An 18,968-nucleotide genomic window follows, 5' to 3' on the forward strand; every position below is an offset into this window, starting at 1 on the left:
GAAACAACCTATTACAAGGGGACATAAATTTAAGGTGAATGGTGGAAGATATAGGAGGGATATCAGAGGTAGGTTCTTTACCCAGAGAGTAGTGGGGGCATGGAATGCACTGCCTGTGGAAGTAGTTGAGTCAGAAACATTAGGGACCTTCAAGCAGCTATTGGATAGTTACATGGATTATGGTAGAAAAATATAGTGCAGATTAATTTGTTCTTAAGGGCAGCATGGTAGCATTGTGGATAGCGCAATTGCTTCACAGCTCCAGGGTCCCAGGTTCGATTCCGGCTTGGGTCACTGTCTGTGCGGAGTCTGCACATCCTCCCAGTGTGTGTGTGGGTTTCCTCCGGGTGCTCCAGTTTCCTCCCACAGTCCAAAAATATGCAGGTTAGGTGGATTGGCCATGATAAATTCCCCTTAGTGTCCAAAATTGCCCTTAGTGTTGGGTGGGGTTATGGGGATAGGGTAAAGGTGTTGACCTTGGGTAGGGTGCTCTTTCCAAGAGCCGGTGCAGATTCGATGGGCCGAATGGCCTCTTTCTGCACTGTAAATTCTATGATAATCTATGATTAATCTAGGACAAAGGTTTGGCTCAACATCGCGGGCTGAAGGGCCTGTTCTGTGCTGTATTTTTCTATGTTCTATGTTCCTTCATCAGGTGAGTGAAGAGGTTGGTTGCACAAACACAGCATATATAGACAAAGCCAATGATGCCAGATGATATTTTGAATGCAAGTCTTTGCAGGTAATTAAGTCTTTACAGGTCCAGACGGTGCGACTGGAGAGAGGGATAATCACAGGTTAAAGAGATATGAATTGTCTCAAGTCAGGATGGCATGGTAGCACAGTGGTTAGCATTGTTGCATCATAGCTCCAGGGTCCCAGGTTCGATTCCCAGCTTGGGTCACTATCTATGTAGAGCCTGCATGTTCTCCCTGTTTCTGCGTGGGTTTACTCCAGTTTCCTCCCACAGTCCAAAGATGTGTAGGTAAGGTGGATTGGTCATGCTAAATTGCCCCTAGTGTCCAAAAAGGTTAGGTGGGGTTACTGGGGTAGGGTGGCGGTGTGGGTTTAAATAGGGTGCTCTTTCCAAGGTGCAGACTCGATGGGCCGATTGGCCTCCTTCTGCACTGTAAAGTCAATGATTCTAGGACAGTTGGTAGGATTTCACAAGCCCAGGCCAGATGGTGGGAGGTTAAATGTAGTGAGACATGAATCCAAGATCCCAGTTGAGGTTATACTCATGTGTGAAGAACTTGGCTATCAATTTATGCTCGTGATTCTACGTTGTTGCGCGTCCTGAAGGTCGCCTTGGTCAACGCTTACCCGAAGATCAGAGACTGAATGCCCTTGACTGCTAAAGTGTTCCCTGACTCAGAGAACATTCCTGCCTGGTGATTGTCGCGCGATGTCCGTTCATCCGTTGTTGCAGAATCCTATCCTATCCATGCCTCTCATAATCTTGTAGTCCTCTATCAGGTCACTCCTCAACCGCCGTTGTTCTAAAGGAAGCATGGAAAATTGTGCTTCCCACTCACTAATAGGATGCAAATGGGTTCAAATGACCCATTTGCATCCACCCACCAATTCAGGGCGCTTAGCTCACTGCTACCGGTGGCGGGCAACCAGAGCATCAGTATGAGATCGGCGCCCTTTTAGCCCAATTCTCCGCTGGATCAGGAAACCTGCTACCGGTGTTGAAGAATCCACCCCTACAGCTCTCCAAGTATATACCCAAATCACAGCAATGTGCCCAGTCTCGGAATAGAATGGTAGGCGCTAAAGAGTGCAGGTTTCCTCCATGTCATGGTGTACAGCGTGTCCTGTAACACTACCTGCTCCTCATCAGAGTGTGGTCACTGCCCCTCCCCCACTGTCATGTCGGTCTGTCAACTCAGTGCACAGTAAATCTGCAAATACCGAACACACACACCCCACAGAGCAGACTGCAGAAATCTGATTATTCACATAGAGTAACGGAGACCCATAAATGGTTAATGGGCTGGAATCTAATCAAGTGATTGGTGATTATATGCTGAGCTGTTTGATAGGTTAGACTTCCTGTCAGTTGGGGATGCTCTTGATCAGGCTGCAGATGATCATGGGAGCCTGTAGCATGGCTCATGAGGGCTCCAAGAACCATGTGAGACCCACAATGCTGAACAGGAGGTTGGAGATCATGGGGAAGGTTTGATAATCCTGGGAGGAGTCTGAGTACCAGGGTGGGGGAAGTCTGTAATGTTGAGAGGGGAGGCTATTGATTTGGGGAGAGTTTGGCAATCCTGGGGTAGTTCAAAATGCTGAGGAAAGCAAACAGGTTAGCATAGGTGAGGTGGTGAAGCATTCCTGTTCCTCCCAGCCCACAAGCAGTGCTGGGAAGTCACTCATCTCTTCCATGCAGCAATCATCATCTCCCTTTAACTGTTGGATTTCTTAAGGTCCTGAAACTCAGGGTTAAACTTGAAATACAAGTAAAGCCTGCGGCATGCAGTCTGATTATAGACCAACCTACCTCCTGGCCATACTTATCCTTCAGCCACCATCACACCAACATATGCAGCGAACAGTGCTTGGGGCCCCATCTATTCACAGTCTATGTCAAAAATCAAATGCAATATCTCCAGGTTTGGTGTTGACACAAAAGTAGCTGGGAATGTCAATTGTGAGGAAGATGCAAAGAGGTTTCAAGGGGAATTAGACACAGGCCAAGTGAGTGGGCAAGAACGTAATAGATGGAATATATTGTGAAAAAATGTGAAGTTAACCACTGAGGGAGGAAAACCAAGAATGTTAGAGTACCTCCTAAACAGTGAGAGATTGGGTAGTGTTGGCGTCCAAAGGGACCTGGGTGTCCTTGTTCATAAATAATTTAAAGCAAATATGCACGTTCAACAAACAATTAAGAAGGCAAGTTGTATGTTCACCTTTATTGCAAGAGAATTTGAATACAGAAATAAGAAACTTGATGCAGTTGTACAGAGCCTTGGTGAGACTGCACCTGGGGTACGATGTACAGTTTTCATCTCCTCACCTAATGAAGGATATACATGCCAGAGAGGGAGTTCAATGTAGGTTCACTAGACTAATCCCTGGGATGGTGGGACTGCCCGATGAGAGGAGATGGAGGAGACTGGGCTTGTATTCTCCACAGTTTAGAAGAATGAAAGGTGATCTCATTGAAATTTACAAAACTATTAAGGGGAAAGACACGGTAGGTGCAGAAAGGATGTCTTTCCCGGCTGGGAATCTGAAACCAGGGAACACAGTCTCAGAATAAGGGGCAGACCATTTAGGACCAAGTTGAGGAGCAATTTATTCACTCAAGAGGGTGGTGAATCTTTAGAATTGGTTAAGGAAGGATATCCATACCGGAGAGAGAGTGCGATGCAGGTTCACCAGACTAATTCCTGGCATGGTGGAATGAGGGGAGATTGAGGAGACTGGGCCTGTAATCTCTCGAGTTTAGAAGAATGAGGGGTAATCTCATTGGAGTGACAAAATTCTTAGAGGGTTCGACAGGGTTGATGCAGGAAGGATGCTTCCCTTGGCATGGGCCGGTTCCGTTCTGGAATTAGGGGGCGAAGTCTCAGAATAAGGGCAGCATGGTAGCACAAGTGGATAGCACTGTGGCTTCACAGCACCAGGGTCCCAGGTTCGATTCCCTGCTGGGTCACTGTCTGTGTGGAGTCTGCACGTTCTCCCCGTGTCTGCGTGGGTTTCCTCCTGATGCTCCGGTTTCCTCCCACAGTCCAAAGACGTGCAGGTTAGGTGGATTGGCCATGATAAATTGCCCTTGGTGACCAAAAAGGTTAGGAGGGGTTATTCGGTTACGGGGATAGGGTGGAAGTGAGGGTCGGTGCAGACTCGATGGGCCGAATGGCCTCCTTCTACACTGTATGTTCCATGTTCTAATAAGAGGGTGTTGAATCATAGGACTTCTTTACCCCAGTAGACTGTCATTAGGTATATTGAAGTCTTCACGATATTAAAGATAATAATATTAAAGATAACAGATATCAAGCGGTATGGGGGATAATGTGGGAAAATGGTATTAAATAGAAAATCAGTCACAATGAAAATGAATATCAGAGCAGGGGCGAGGGGCTGAATGGTCTACTCCTATCTGGTCATTATCACACTGCCAATTGTGGAATCTTGCTGTGTGCAAATTGGTGCTGTTATTCCCGCAACAGTGACTATACTTCTAAAACTTCCATTGGCTGTAAAATGGATTGGATCATGCTGAGGTTGGAAAAAGGTGATATACAAATGCAGTCTTTCTTTTCTCACATCCCAAGAACAAAAAAGTCCTCTTTGTAGTATCCCTTCCACCAGACCGATGGTCACTATGGATAGGTTACTGGGTGTAAACAAAGCCTCTTGTTCTTGCCTTCTTTCCAAGATGTGTCTATTTCTCATTTCGCTGGTCTTTTTCTTTAATCTAACTATCCTCTATTTCCATCAACCACTCACTATCTGTCCATTTACCACTCTTTTGCACCTATTCTTTTCACTACCTTCTGTATCTCTGCCACATTTTTTTAGCCCCTGTCATTTTCCCTGCCTCTTTCCCTTTTATCCATTTTTCACTCTCTTTTCGATATTAATTTCTCATTCTCTGGTTAACATTTGTTTGTAACAATTAGGAAATTTACTTATACAGGTACTGAAAAGCACTGCCCTTCAACAAAAATATAGGTGTCAGCCATGGCTCAGTGTATGCACCCTTGTTTGCAAGTCAGAATGTTGTTGGTTCAAGTCCAACACCAGAAAGTTGAGCTAAAGATTAAGGCTGACACTCCAGTGGTACTGAGGGAGTGCTGCTCTGTGGAGATACTGGCTGGAATTTTCCAGTCGTTTTTGCTGGCGGGAGCTTCCAATCGTGCTGTGGGTTTCCCAGCTGTTCTCCCCGGCAGGATCTTCTAATCCTACAGAAGGGAAACCCCGCCATGGGTTTCCCAGTGGTGGGGGCTGCCTAGAATGGGAAACCCCATTGACAGCAGCGGGATCAGCTGCTGCGCAACACATTGCCCGGTATGAGGGGAGGGGCACAGAAGTTCCCACCCACTGTATGTTGGATGATGTGTTAAAACGATTGCTTAGTGACTGTCAATTGTGTGGGAGCAAAATCTTGCACTATTTTGAAGAACTGCTGTTTTTCATCCAAGCTTCATCCCTCGGTCAACATCACAGATGATCCAGTCATTATCCCATTGCTGTTTGTAGAAGCTTACTTGCACAAATTGGCAGCTGTGTTTCCTACGTTAGAACAGTTTCAAGTATTTGTTTGGTTGTAAAGGCCACCGTGATATCCTCAGGTTGTGAAAAGTGCTATAAAAATGCACGTGTTTCTTTTTATTTGAGATTGTTTCTCAGTTTTAATTTATGTTTCAAACTGTAAATGTTCTGGGATTATGTCAGTTTTTCCAAGTTTTTGAGATTGATGTAAACCAAAGTTGAGGAGGAGGTGGAGGTATTGGGTTTGAATCTGGTAGGAATTGGCATATCCTAAATTTGTTTTTACTTGTGACAGTGAACTCAGGTGGTTTCTATAACCTGCACCCAAAGTATTGTGTGGTTGAGGGGCTGAAAACCAGCCTCACAGAACTTTTATTTTTTTCAGTGCAAACCATTCCAACTTCCAAGAATCTTCCTTCTGGCCTAAGCACCAAAAAAAAAACTTGCATATCCTGTAATACCTTTCGCTTTCTTAGAATTTGAAATTGCATCGGAGGCAGTCAGAGGCAAATGTTGCAGCCAATTTGTATACAGCAAGATCTTGTAACAACTGAAAACAGTAACAAGTTTTGGCGCAGGGCTGATTGCCCGCCAGCCCTCAGGGTAACGTCGTTCGATAGGAGGCACAGCTTCTTTTGTAATTCACCCCAACAATAATATATCTCATCTAAAAGAGGGCCACTCAACCCTGCAGCACCACCTCAGCACTGTACTGAAGTATTAGCCTAGATTATGTGCTCAGGTCAGTCAAGCAGAGCTTATATTCATGACTTTGAACGGAGGGGAAAGCTTGCCATCCCCGTGTCAAGTCAACATTTTCAACACTGTTGGTTTAGTGTCAAGAGTGATTTTACTGATGAGATTTGATTTAAAAACAGTTGTGGTAAAATATACCGATAAAAATCAATAGCTGCATTGGGAGCTGCTATTTGATCTGCACTTCTTTCAAGCAATTACAGGGCTGATCTCCTTGATGAGATTGCTCTGAACAAATTGCCCTGTTATCTACTTGCACAATATTTGAACGTGGAGATGCAGCAATAACATTCTCTTCTGTCCTACACCAGGTAATTGTGTCATCTGCATTTGTATTTCTATAGACTCTTTGATGGCAATACTAGATAAGACCAGATTTGCGACGAATGAGGTGCCAGGTAGATCATTCCATCACCCGCTTCCCTCCAACTGTCATAGTCCCATAGATGGGATGCAAGAAGCTTTAGTCTGGCAATTTCACAAAGAGTAGCGTCACAAAAAGTTGTATATTGGGAGCGACGATGATTGCTGCTGTGGTCAGAAACTGAATAAATATCTTTGACTGGGATAGAAAACCCGAACTCTCTTTCTTAAAAACAATAAACAAAAATGTTAATAGAAAATGAAAAACCACACTTTTATTGCCACATTATCGTTCTGCTGGGTTGCTGACGGCACTGCTCAGGTGATTAAAATACTCACTTCGGGACAATCATGGAAGAGTTGGGAAACCTACTTTTTCAAAAAGAAGCCATCAGAAAGTGACCACCTCAGTGGATCCCACAGGCTTGTGACTATCTGGCAAGTTTGCTCGTACAAGGTTAGACGCAGCTCAGATCCACTGGAGGATCTTGGTTTGGGGCATCACTCAAAAATGCTCGGTTTCTCCGTGGAGTGAAATTTCGAATTCTGCACTGCGGCTCAGCTGAGTCCAGGTCCTATTAGAAGAGATCCTGCAAACTGCTCCTGTTCTAGCTCTGATGGGATCCATATAGAGCCCAACCTCAACATGGATCTCACACTCAAGCCCAGCCCATGTTCTCCTGACTCATCAATCAGAGGCAGCAACTGACTGGAAAATGCCCCCCCCCCACTCCCCGATGTCGCTCCACTGTGCAATGAAAAAGAATTAACCTTGACAGAATGTTGAATTGGAAAATTCAGAATCAGGTTTCCTTTTGCATCTGGGACTTATCCAGTGTACAAGGGTGCCACAGATTTATATCCAAATGTAACTTTAATGTTGACTGAATCTGAATAAATAACAATTCAGGTATAAAGGGATTTTATGTAAGAAGGTAGTAAAATATTATCAGCGTACGCTTCACCCCCTCCACTGTGACAAAGGTTTAGAGTACGGTGACTCTGTACTCACAAGCAGTGAAGTGTGAAGACATTGTCTGTACTCACAAGGAGTGTGGGTGGGTGACAATATCTGTGTACTCACGAGTGGTGTAAGTACACTGCTGCTGCACTCATGATTCACTAGCTGCTGGTACAGTTACAGTAAAAGGGTAAAGATTTTGATCTGAAATGCTAAGTTCCAAGTTGAGCAACAATGTTCAGTCAGTGGTCCCTGATCCACCTGAGCTGGTTTGATGGGCACGCACATTATTCAGCTTCCATCAGTACCACAGGTCGCTGGATCCCAGCTAACATTTGTAGATCAATGAAGTTGGCTTTTTATGTACAAAAAATACAAATAAAGACCATCAGCATCGTGCAACTGCTGCATGAGCTCCGCTTTCAAAAGTCCCAATCCTCCACATCCAGCTGCTCTAGGCTGGACGCCAGTCCGGCCATTCCTCGCAACTCGTGTGGGTGAGTTCCTTCCATGCCGGTCATAGGGGTGACGGGTCGGAGCAGGTCGGGAAGCACCTCCACCACTCGACGCTTCAGCTTGAAGAAAAGAAGAAAGAATCAGTGATTGGTCACAGCTCAGGAGGAGTGGAATGGACAGAATGGGGAGCTGACAAACTGTAAAACCAGAGCAGCAACCCCTCCATGTAGAAAACCCATTTTCATTCTTTCATGGGAGGAGTGTGTCACTGGCAAGGCCAACATTTGTAATAACTTAACAGTAAAAAAAGTCTAAAATGGTCTTAACCTCCAGTTTTGGTATGAATGTGTCACCATTCACACCAAAGAAATTCTATCCACTTAGCAATGTTTCCAAAATTCATTCCCCAGTTTCTGGAGTCCCTATCAATCTAAACAGAAATACATTCGATACCAGCTTCATTTCACTAACTATTAAAACAGACTAGAGACCTTCACAACTTCCAGCATCTCCACATTTAAGGAAGGATATTCTTGCATTGGAGCAGATACAGTAAGGATTCACTAAATTCTCCCTGGGATGAGGAGGGTTGTCCTGCGATAAGAGGCTCAGTAAATTGGGTTTTTCTTCTCTGTAATAAAAACAGAAAATACTGGATAATCTCAGCAGGGCTGACAGCATCTGTGCAGGGAGCCAAAGCTACGTCTGGATGACACTTTGCCAAAGCTGGAGAGAACTGGAAATAGGGTCAGATTTATACTTTTGTGGGTTGGGGGCCAGCGATAGGTGGAGATTGACAAAGATGTTGTGGACAGAAAGACAAAAGGAATGTAAATGGTGGTGTTCAATGCTAAGAAGGGTGCTGACAGTGGCATGAAGAATGTGTGAATGGTGGAACAAAGGTAAGCAGTGTGTCAAAGGGCAAGTCGGAACAGATGGCCCAAGTGTGGTGAGAAACCAATGGGGAGGGAAAAACAGACAAATAGAAGAACTGAAATTAAATTGATAGAAATAAAAATGGGGTGAAGGTGGAGAAGAGAGTTCACAATCTGAAGTTGTTGAACTCAATGTTAAGTTCAGAAGGTTGTAATGTGCCTAATTGGAAAACGAGATGCTGTTCCTCCAGTTTACTCTGGGCTTCACTGGGACACTGCACAGGCCAAGGATGGACATGTGGACGGTGAGTTAAAATGGCAAGCAACAGAAGATCCGTGTCCTGTTTGCGGAAGGACCGAAGGTGTCCTGCAAAACGGTCACCCAGCCTCCATTTAGTCTCTCCAATGTAGAGTAGACTGCATTGGGAGCAGCAAATGCAATGGACCAGATTGAAGGAGGTGCACGTGAAGCGCTGCCTCACTTGAAAAGAGTGTTTGGCCCTGGTGTGGGCCTAGCCCCAGAAATTGAAATAGAAAGGTCAAGGAAGGGAATGGAAGTGTCAGAGATGGATTTTGTGAAGGAGAGAGGGGTGGAAATTGAAAGTGAAATTAATACATTTTCTCAGGCCCAGGTCCAGAAACAGTCATCAATGTACCGATAAAAGAGTTGCGGTTGGGGCTGGAGTAGGACTGGGGATAGTCTGTCCATTACAAACCCACCAACTCCCACAGCTACCTCGACTACAGCCTCTTCACACCCCACATCCTGCAAGGACTCCATCCCATTCGCCCAGTTCCTTCGCCTACATCACCTCTGCTCCGATGATGCCACTTTCCAAAACGGTGCTGCTGACGTGTCTTCATTCTTCCTTAATTGTGGCTTCCCACCCACTGTGGTCAACAGGGCTCTCAACCATGTCCGACCCATCTCCAGCACCTCTGCTATCACCCCCTTCCCATTCATCCAGAATAGCGGGTCACCCCTTTTCCTCACTTTTCACCACACCAGCCTCTGCATTCAAAGAATCATCCTCCACCAGCTCCACCAAAACTCCAGCATGATGCCACCATCAAACATCTCCCCCTCAGAATTTTGCAGGAACCATTCCTTCCGGGATACCCATTTCCACTCCCCCATCACCTCAACGTCGTCCCACAGCACCTTCCCATGCAATCGCAGGTGTAACACCCGTCCTTTACCTCCTCCATGCTCACCATCTCGGGGGTCTAAACACTTTCAAGTGGGGTAGTGCTTCACATGCACCTCCTTCAACCTGGTCTATTTGCTGCTCTCAATGCGCTCTGTTCTACATTGGAGAAACTGAACTCAGACTACTGCCTGCTTTGCAGAACACCTTTGGTCCGTTGCAAGCCAGGACCCAGACCATCCTGTCGCTGCCATTTCAACTCACCATCCTGCTCTCACGTCCACATGTCCATCCTTGGTTTGCCGCAATGTTCCAGTGAAGTCTGGCGCAAACTGGAGGAAAAACACCTAATCTTCCAATGAAGCACGTTACAGCCTTCCGGGCTTAACATTGAATTCAACAACTTCAGACTGTGAACTCTCTCCTCCACTTTCACCCCATTTTTATTTCTATCAATTTATTTTAATTTCTTCCATTGATATGATTTTCCCACCATTGACCCCCTCCCCCACCCCACTTGGACCATCTGTTCCCTGCTCCCAGTTGTCCTTTGACACACTGCTCACTGTTGTTCTGCCATTAACACATTCCAAACTCTATGGGCCACAATCAGCGCCCTTCCTAGCCTTAATACATTTACATTCTTTTTGTCTATCTGTTCACATCTTTGCCAATCTCCACCAATCCAGCCCCACAGCAGCCCCCCCCCCCCCCAAACAACAGTAGAAATCTGACCCCATTTCCAGTACTCTCTAGCTTTGACAATGTCATCCAGACTCAAAACGTTCGCTCCCTTCTCTCTCCACAGATGCTGTCAGGCCTGCTGAGATTGTCCCGTATTTTTTATTTTTGTTTCAGATCCCAGCATCCGCAATAATTTCCTTTCATATTTTCTGGAGTTTTGAAGAATGAGAGGCGATCTCATTGAAACCTACAAAATTTTAAAAGGGCTTGATGATAACGTGGATGCTGAGGGATTGTTTCTGCCGGTTGCGGAATCTAAAACACAGGGACACAGTCGCAGGGTTAGGGGGGTCGATCATTTCGGACTGAGATGAGGAGAAATTCTCTCCACCAGAGGGTTGCTGAAGCTCCGTCGGTGAATACATTGAAGGCCGGGATAGATAGATCTTTAGGCTCGCGAGGAAATCGAGGGATATAGGGAGTCGGTTAGAGCTGAAACCCCAGGGCAGCACGGTGGCGCGGTAGTTAGCACTGCTGCCTCACGGCGCCAAGGCCCCATGTTCGATCCTGGCTCTGTGTCACTGTCCGTGTGAAGTTTGCACATTCTCCCAGTGTTTGCGTGGGTTTCGCCCCCACAACCCAAAGACGTGCAGGGTAGGTGGATTGGCCACGCTAAATTGCCCTTAATTGGAAAAAATGAATTGGATCCTCTAAATTTATATTTTAAAAAATAAAAAAAGTTGAAGCCCAAGATCAGCCACGATCATATTGAATGGGGCAGCCTCAATGGGCCAAGTGGTCTACTCTTGCCTCTATTTTGCGTGTTCCAGACCTGACCTCTCTCATCCCTTCTTTCAACTTATCTCCCACAATCTCCTCTCCATCTGCGGGTTCTTCCTATAAACCCCTTTCTCAATCTCACTTCCATCTCCCTTCCCAAGATGATATGCAGTGAGTACAGTCAACTGTGAGCTTTGGAGAAAAGCCTCATCCTGTAGAATGCGTTATTCCACTCTCCTTTTGCCTGTAAAAATACAGAACCTTGGGGATCTGAGAAGGTACAGAGGGACAGGGAAACTAAATATATAAAGGATAAATCATGATGCACATACCTGCTTCACAAACGAATGGTTGAGTAATGTACTGGCTGAGGGTCTAGAAAGAACACACAAAGACAAGTGTCAGCCAAGAGTGGTAAAGCAGACAGCATCGACTGCAGCAATATTGCAGTGAGGGTGATGCAGACAGCATCGACTGCAGCAATATTGCAGTGAGCGTGACGCAAACAGCATCGACTGCAGCAATATTGCAGTGAGGGTGATGCAAACAGCACGGATTGCAGCAATATTGCAGTGAACGTGATGCAGACAGCATCGACTGCAGCAATATTGCAGTGAGGGTGATGCAGACAGCATCGACTGCAGCAATATTGCAGTGAGGGTGATGCAGACAGCACGGATTGCAGTAATATTGCCGTGAGGGTGATGCAGACAGCATCGACTGCAGCAATATTGCAGTGAGCGTGATGCAAACAGCATCGACTGCAGCAATATTGCAGTGAGGGTGATGCAAACAGCACGGATTGCAGCAATATTGCAGTGAACGTGATGCAGACAGCACGATTGCAGCAATATTGCAGTGAGGGTGATGCAGACAGCACGATTGCAGCAATATTGCAGTGAGGGTGATGCAGACAGCACGATTGCAGCAATATTGCAGCGAGGGTGATGCAGACAGCATCGACTGCAGCAATATTGCAGTGAGGGTGATGCAGACAGCACAGATTGCAGCAATATTGCAGTGAACGTGATGCAAACAGCACGGATTGCAGCAATATTGCAGTGAGCGTGATGCAGACAGCACGGATTGCAGCAATATTGCAGTGAGCGTGATGCAGACAGCACGGATTGCAGCAATATTGCAGTGAGCGTGATGCAGACAGCAACGACTGCAGTAATATTGCAGTGAGCGTGATGCAAACAGCACGGATTGCAGCAATATTGCAGTGAGGGTGATGCAGACAGCACGGATTGCAGCAATATTGCAGTGAGGGTGATGCAGACAGCATCGACTGCAGCAATATTGCAGTGAGGGTGATGCAGACAGCATCGATTGCAGCAATATTTCAGTGAGCGTGATGCAGACAGCACGGATTGCAGCAATATTGCAGTGAGCGTGATGCAGACAGCACAGATTGCAGCAATATTGCAGTGAACGTGATGCAAACAGCACGGATTGCAGCAATATTGCAGTGAGGGTGATGCAGACAGCATCGACTGCAGCAATATTGCAGTGAGCGTGATGCAGACAGCACGGATTGCAGCAATATTGCAGTGAGCGTGATGCAGACAGCACGGATTGCAGCAATATTGCAGTGAGGGTGATGCAGACAGCACGATTGCAGCAATATTGCAGTGAGCGTGATGCAGACAGCACAGATTGCAGCAATATTGCAGTGAGGGTGATGCAGACAGCACGATTGCAGCAATATTGCAGTGAGGGTGATGCAGACAGCACGGATTGCAGCAATATTGCAGTGAGGGTGATGCAGACAGCACGATTGCAGCAATATTGCAGTGAGCGTGATGCAGACAGCACAGATTGCAGCAATATTGCAGTGAGGGTGATGCAGACAGCACGATTGCAGCAATATTGCAGTGAGGGTGATGCAGACAGCATCGACTGCAGCAATATTGCAGTGAGGGTGATGCAGACAGCACGGATTGCAGCAATATTGCAGTGAGCGTAATGCAGACAGCACGGATTGCAGCAATATTGCAGTGAGGGTGATGCAGACAGCATCGACTGCAGCAATATTGCAGTGAGGGTGATGCAAGATCGCATCGACTGTAGCAATATTGCAGTGAGGGTGATGCAGACAGCACGGATTGCAGTAATATTGCAGTGAGTGTTGATTTGTTATGTTGTAGGTGTAACATAAGCGGCTTCCTTGTGGTGCACTTGACAAAGGAAGGTTCAGACGTGGAGATAACTTCAACATGTTTATTAAACTATTTACACTTCTATTACTCGGGTTCCACACTACTGCTAATCCTACTATAGCTACCCAGACGGACTAACCAGCTGCTGCAATCCATGTGGTGGGTGTAATATTGAATCTACCCTGTATCTCTACTCACTGACTGTCTCCACTGGAAAGAGGCAGATCATGTGTGTGGTGTCCTTTTTCTATGGGTTGGTGTAATGCCCCCCTGTGGTCGTGTCACCTCCTTGTGTATCGTGAATGTCCATTGGTCGTCTCCTATCTAACTGATCTCTTGGCTGAGTGTGTGCGTGAGATGTCATTGGTGCTCCCTGTAGTGTCTAGCTAGCCTACATGCATTTACATTGATGCACATCACCACATCCCCCCCTTTTTGTATGTTCATATTTTCTGTACACTTTAAGAAAATTGAACAACGAACAGGTAGATACGTTAACGTATATAGAAGTCATGGGAACAGTGATTAAACAATAAGTCAAAATCATTTGTGCGAGTCCATAAACCATCAATCACCATGGTCAAATGTCTCTCTTGCTTATGAATGTCATCAACGTCCCTGCGCCACAGGAACCAAGAAGTGGTCAAATCACTTCGCTGTCTGATTTGGAGTCCCTTTCTTTTTTCGATGTTTGTGATGGTGCTGTTGGATGTCATCTTGTAGCTGATAAGGTGTAGACGTTGAAGAGGTACCATCAACAGTATCATTCGAGGTCATGGATGTGCCATATGTTGAAGTTGGATAAGACTGTATATACTGGTTCTGGCCACGTGGTGTGCTGGAAGGGTGATCCTGCTGAGAACTGTTGAAGCTTGTCGAATTGGAAACAGAATTGCTGCTCGCATAAATACCTGGTGATGGTGTGGAACTAGAACCATGCATCTGATAGGAATATGCCATCTGGCCAGGCTGGGGTGCAGCAAATCCTTGGCTGTAACTAAGACATCCAGTCTGTAGTGCAGATTGCGCTTGCGGTAGTCCTCCTTCGGTCTTGTTTCCATTAGTGGGCAATCCGTAGTGCTGGCCTGGTTGAGAATATGCTGCATAGACTGCTGGCTGCTGCATGCCTGAATACTGGGTTTGTCCATCATGAGCTGTCATTGGCTGCACTGCTGGTGTGGAAAAAATGTGGATATAGCTGTGGTGAATATTGGTGTATTCCTCTTGGACTGTAGCTGCTGCTTGTTATTACTGACCCAGTGTAATTGTTAAATGATCCATCTCCTGTCGTTGTGGCATCTGCTGTCGCCCTGAGTGTGCCATCACTGAATTTGCGGCACTCCCTGTCTGGAGTAAAGTCCGGCTTACGTCAATCAGAGTCAGCGTTTGGCTGCTCCCCATCTGGAGTCTGGTCTGTTTTAACTGAGTCAGTGTTGGTTTGTTGATGCTCCCTGTCCGGAGTATTAGCAGGTTTACTGGAGTCAGCTGAGATGTCTTGAAGCTGCACGTCTGGAGTCGGAACATGCAGGAATGCATTGACTTGTGGAGAGGTTCGAGTGAATGAGGGTGGAAGTATCGTGGTGTCACCGGAGTCACCAGCGGTCTCACTGTGATCGTCGAGTGCCTCTGTACACACTAGCTGAGGTCCGTCACTTTGCACATCTTGCATGGGAAGTGGGATGCTGTCATCACTCGTCTCACCTACCGTAGGTAGATCCTCAGTAGCTGCTTGTTGTTCACTTGGGTTGGGTAAATTGTCAGAGACTTCATCTGATGGCGCAAGAAATGTGGGTGGACTGTCATTGTCTTGCTGTTGTATTTCATTTGGGCTTGGACTGTCACCATCGCTTTGTTCTTCACTGTAGCATTATAGACCTTCATGGTCGTCCTGCTGTGCACTGGAGCGTGGTAGACTGTCATAGTCTTCTTGCTGTTTACTTGAGCATGGCAGACTTGCATAGTCTGCCGCTCGTTGGTCAGAGGAGGTTGCTAGACCCTCATGGTCTTGTTCCTGCAAGGACTGCGCGTCGGAGTCTTGCGTTGCTTCTATTGTGGAGGCTGTCCACGAGCTCGCTGTGGAGGCTTGTGACACTGGAGTCACGTCTTGTGTGTGCAAGGACTGCGCTCTGGCGTCTTGCGTTTCTTCTATCGTGGAGTCTGTCCACGAGCTCACTGTGGATGCTTGTGACACTGGAGTCACTTCTTGTTCATGCAAGGACTGTGGTGTGGAGTCTTGCATGTCTTCTTTCGTAGAGTTGGGAACCCTGAGCGGTGCAGGGACCACGCTCTGTGTGGCAGCAGGCTGCTCTCTGTGGGCTTGTACCGCTCTATGTCTCTTGGTGTCAGGCTGCAGCATCATCCTGCACTCACGAGTTGGGATGTCATATCTGCTGGGCTGAAGATCCTCAAATCCAAAAAACGAATCCACGTCTGCGTCGGATTCAATACGGGGTCGCCAATGTGCAACACGTCTAGTTGTGGTTCGGATTTGGTACTGGGGTAGCCTCCCAAGGTGAAAGGTTCGTCCGAGTCGTAGTCTTCTAGGACCATATCATCACGGTTTGCGTCGGAGCTGGCATTGGGCTCGCGAGGTCCAGAAAAAATGTAAAGGTCGGTATTGAAGTATTCAAGGTCGGAATCGTCGGTTTGTGTGTAGGTAACTGCTTGTTGCAGGGTTCTTCGGAGGTTAGTTTCATTTCCTGGTTCAATTTGAGGCATTGTGCTGTCATCCCAGGTGAAGGAAGGTTGTTTTACGGCTTTATCATATTTTTTCTTTGATTTGGGACGTTTCCGCTTTAAATGACGCGCGTGACGTAGCGCGTAGGAAGCGATTGTGCATGCGCAGATTGCTGTCCCTTTACCGATGGCCGTTTTCGTGATTGCGCATGCGCAAACGGACCTTCCCGTTCTGTGCGCTTCTCGCGCAACTGCAGTCCCTGTAGAAAGATGGCCGCCGACCAAAATCATTCTCTGCTCCGGGATCTTGGCCTCGAGGTGAGTACTGGCGCTTCTCTTACCTTTTCTTGCTGGTTGGAGTGTGTTTTCCTCCCAGTATTTGCCGAATTTGTCCAGGACTGCCTGGAAGTCGCTCCTGTTTTGTCCCTTGGAGAACATGAATTTTAAAAAGATTTCTTCTGCTCTGGCACCTGCGACGGTGAGCAGAAGCTCTGTTTTTTCAGGATCGGCCACTTCTTCTAATTTGGCTGCCACCAGGAAGATTTCAAACTTTTGCCGGAATGCCCGCCAGTTTTCGCGGAGATCGCTGTGGCACTGGAGCTGCTGCGGAACCCGGATCTCGAACATCTTGCCTGGGTATCGTTGCTGGTTGTCACTGTACGCTGAGGTATGGCTTTCTGCATTGAAACAGTTCAGTCCTGGTACCATAATTTGTTATGTTGTAGGTGTAACATAAGCGGCTTCCTTGTGGTGCACTTGACAAAGATAGGTTCAGACGTGGAGATAACTTCAACACGTTTATTAAACTATTTACACTTCTATTACTCGGGTTCAACACTACTGCTAATCCTACTACAACTACCCAGACTGACTAGCCAGCTGCTGCAATCCATGTGGTGGGTGTAGTATTGAATCAACCCTGTATCTCTACTCACTGACTGTCTCCACTGGAAAGAAGCAGATCATGTGTGTGGTGTCCTTTATATATGGGTTGGTGTAATGCCCCCGTGGTCGTGTCACCTCCTTGTGTATCGTGAATGTTTATTGGTCGTGTCCTATCTACTTGATCTATTGGTTGAGCGTGTGTGTGATGTCTTTGGTGCTCCCTCTAGTGTCTAGCTAGCCTACATGCATTTACATTGATGCACATCACCACAAATGTGATGCAGACAGCACAGATTGCAGCAATATTGCAGTGAGGGTGATGCAGACAGCAACGACTGCAGTAAGGGGAATGTAGATTAGCTAGATTGAAAAAATGCTTCTTAATGGTGCAGTTGGTAAAAACAGCAGTGAGCAGCTGTGTCATACAGACCAGACTTGTTCCTGTGTCACATTGGCTAATCTCAGCTATGTGCCACATTGATTTAGGGGGGGGTGCCAATCAACTGGTGGCCCATGTTCGAATATGACCAAGTTAACATCAGAATCAGACTTGGATGATTGCCCAGAAAAAACAAACCGAGAGCATTCATGGAGATTAGTCAGTTGGCTGACATTTCATTGCAAGAGAGACTGCAGTTGGGCAGAGTCAAGGGAACTTTACTCTGTATGTCCAACATCTGTACTCAATATCACAAGAGTTAAATGGAAAGGGTTTCATCCCCTGGCATTATCAGCTGCATAAGCACAAAGATTTTTCATATATCTAATTTTGCGAATGAAATGTAGCCACTGATGTGCTTCGACAAAGCTGGTACCTCTGCTCAGGCTCCCGTTGTAGGCACAATTCCACAAAATTGTGGAAGAGCCCAGAGAAGGTCCTGTTGTATGGATGCTGCACCTGCTCCCCATTTGTTGTTTGTGTTCCACAAGCGGCAGAGCTCTCGACGATGCCCGAATCCACCGCTGATTGAGAGTTTGTCATCAACAGCTCCTCTGCAGGGATGGTAGTGGTGTCCAATAGGCACGGCACTGTCCCATTCAACTTCTCCAGCAACATCTGAGGAGAGCAAAGGGTCCATGGGAATAAGAGGTAAATATCTTAAATGTAAACATTAGTTACAAAGGAGGAAAAAGGGGACGATGATAGATTGTGGTAATGTCACTGGACTAGTGAGGCAAGAGGCCCAGGCTAATGCTCTGGGGACAAGGGTTTAAATCTCACCAACAGACCTGGTGGGATTTAAATTCAATAAGTCTCAGTAATGGTGACCATGAAACAGATTTATTCAGTCGCAACCTCACCTCCACCTTTAATGTCTGAATTTCCAATAATGCTATCACTCTCTCTCACCCTGGCTGATCTCCAAGCACAACCGTCATTTTAGCTCACTTAAGTCCAAGGGACATATACTTGAAAGGATATAGTTTAGCCATTCATTGCCAGGTCTGGCTGGACTACAACAGTATCGGCCCCCATTCTCATCTGCTAAAACTGCTCACTTTACCAGGATGTACGAATCGCTCTCGGCTTCCCGTGGACCATGTTAAACTCCTCTCCCTGTCCCCGCCGTCTCACCTCCCAACAACAACTTGCAGCAGCTCATGGACTTGTTGTCACAAAGATTGAGACAATCGGATCAGTTGTCTCTGCCCAGCCTCTTCCCCTCGAACACCTGGCCAAACTTCCTTTAATACGCCCCCTCCCGCAACACCTATCCTAGCCCTGAATTCACATCCTTTTCCAGTTTTTCTTCCATCTCCCCTTATGTCCGCTCTGAGCACATCCAGTCCACGCGACCCATTGTTTGTTTCCATGATCCAATTCCCAATAAACTGCTGACCACCCAACTTGTCCACTTGGCCCTAATGGTAGCTGACATTCTCCCTCCAGTTGTTGTCCCGGTTTCCTTCAAATCTGCGGTCACTGCCCCTTCCTCAGAACCCTCTCCTCCCCAGCATCCCCCCCCCCCCCTCGTGCAGCATCCGA

General features: G+C 46.7%; 1 protein-coding gene across 4 annotated transcripts in view; it reads right to left on the reverse strand.

The window, feature by feature from the left end:
- Nucleotides 1-2,896: 2,896 nt before the first annotated feature.
- The window catches only part of LOC140398328 (STE20-related kinase adapter protein alpha-like), a 125,910-nt gene continuing 109,838 nt past the window's right edge, over nt 2,897-18,968 (reverse strand). For all 4 annotated transcript variants that reach the window (XM_072486900.1, XM_072486898.1, XM_072486896.1 and 1 more), the window contains 3 exons: nt 17,797-18,038; nt 11,591-11,633; nt 2,897-7,890 (listed from right to left, as the gene is read on the reverse strand). In XM_072486900.1, coding sequence (XP_072343001.1) covers nt 7,738-7,890; nt 11,591-11,633; nt 17,797-18,038 — 438 coding nt within the window. In that variant the 3' untranslated portion in view covers nt 2,897-7,737. The remainder of the gene's footprint in view (nt 7,891-11,590; nt 11,634-17,796; nt 18,039-18,968) is intronic.

This window comes from Scyliorhinus torazame, chromosome 21 (assembly GCF_047496885.1).
Source record: "Scyliorhinus torazame isolate Kashiwa2021f chromosome 21, sScyTor2.1, whole genome shotgun sequence".
In the NCBI taxonomy this organism is placed as follows: Eukaryota; Metazoa; Chordata; class Chondrichthyes; order Carcharhiniformes; family Scyliorhinidae; genus Scyliorhinus; species Scyliorhinus torazame.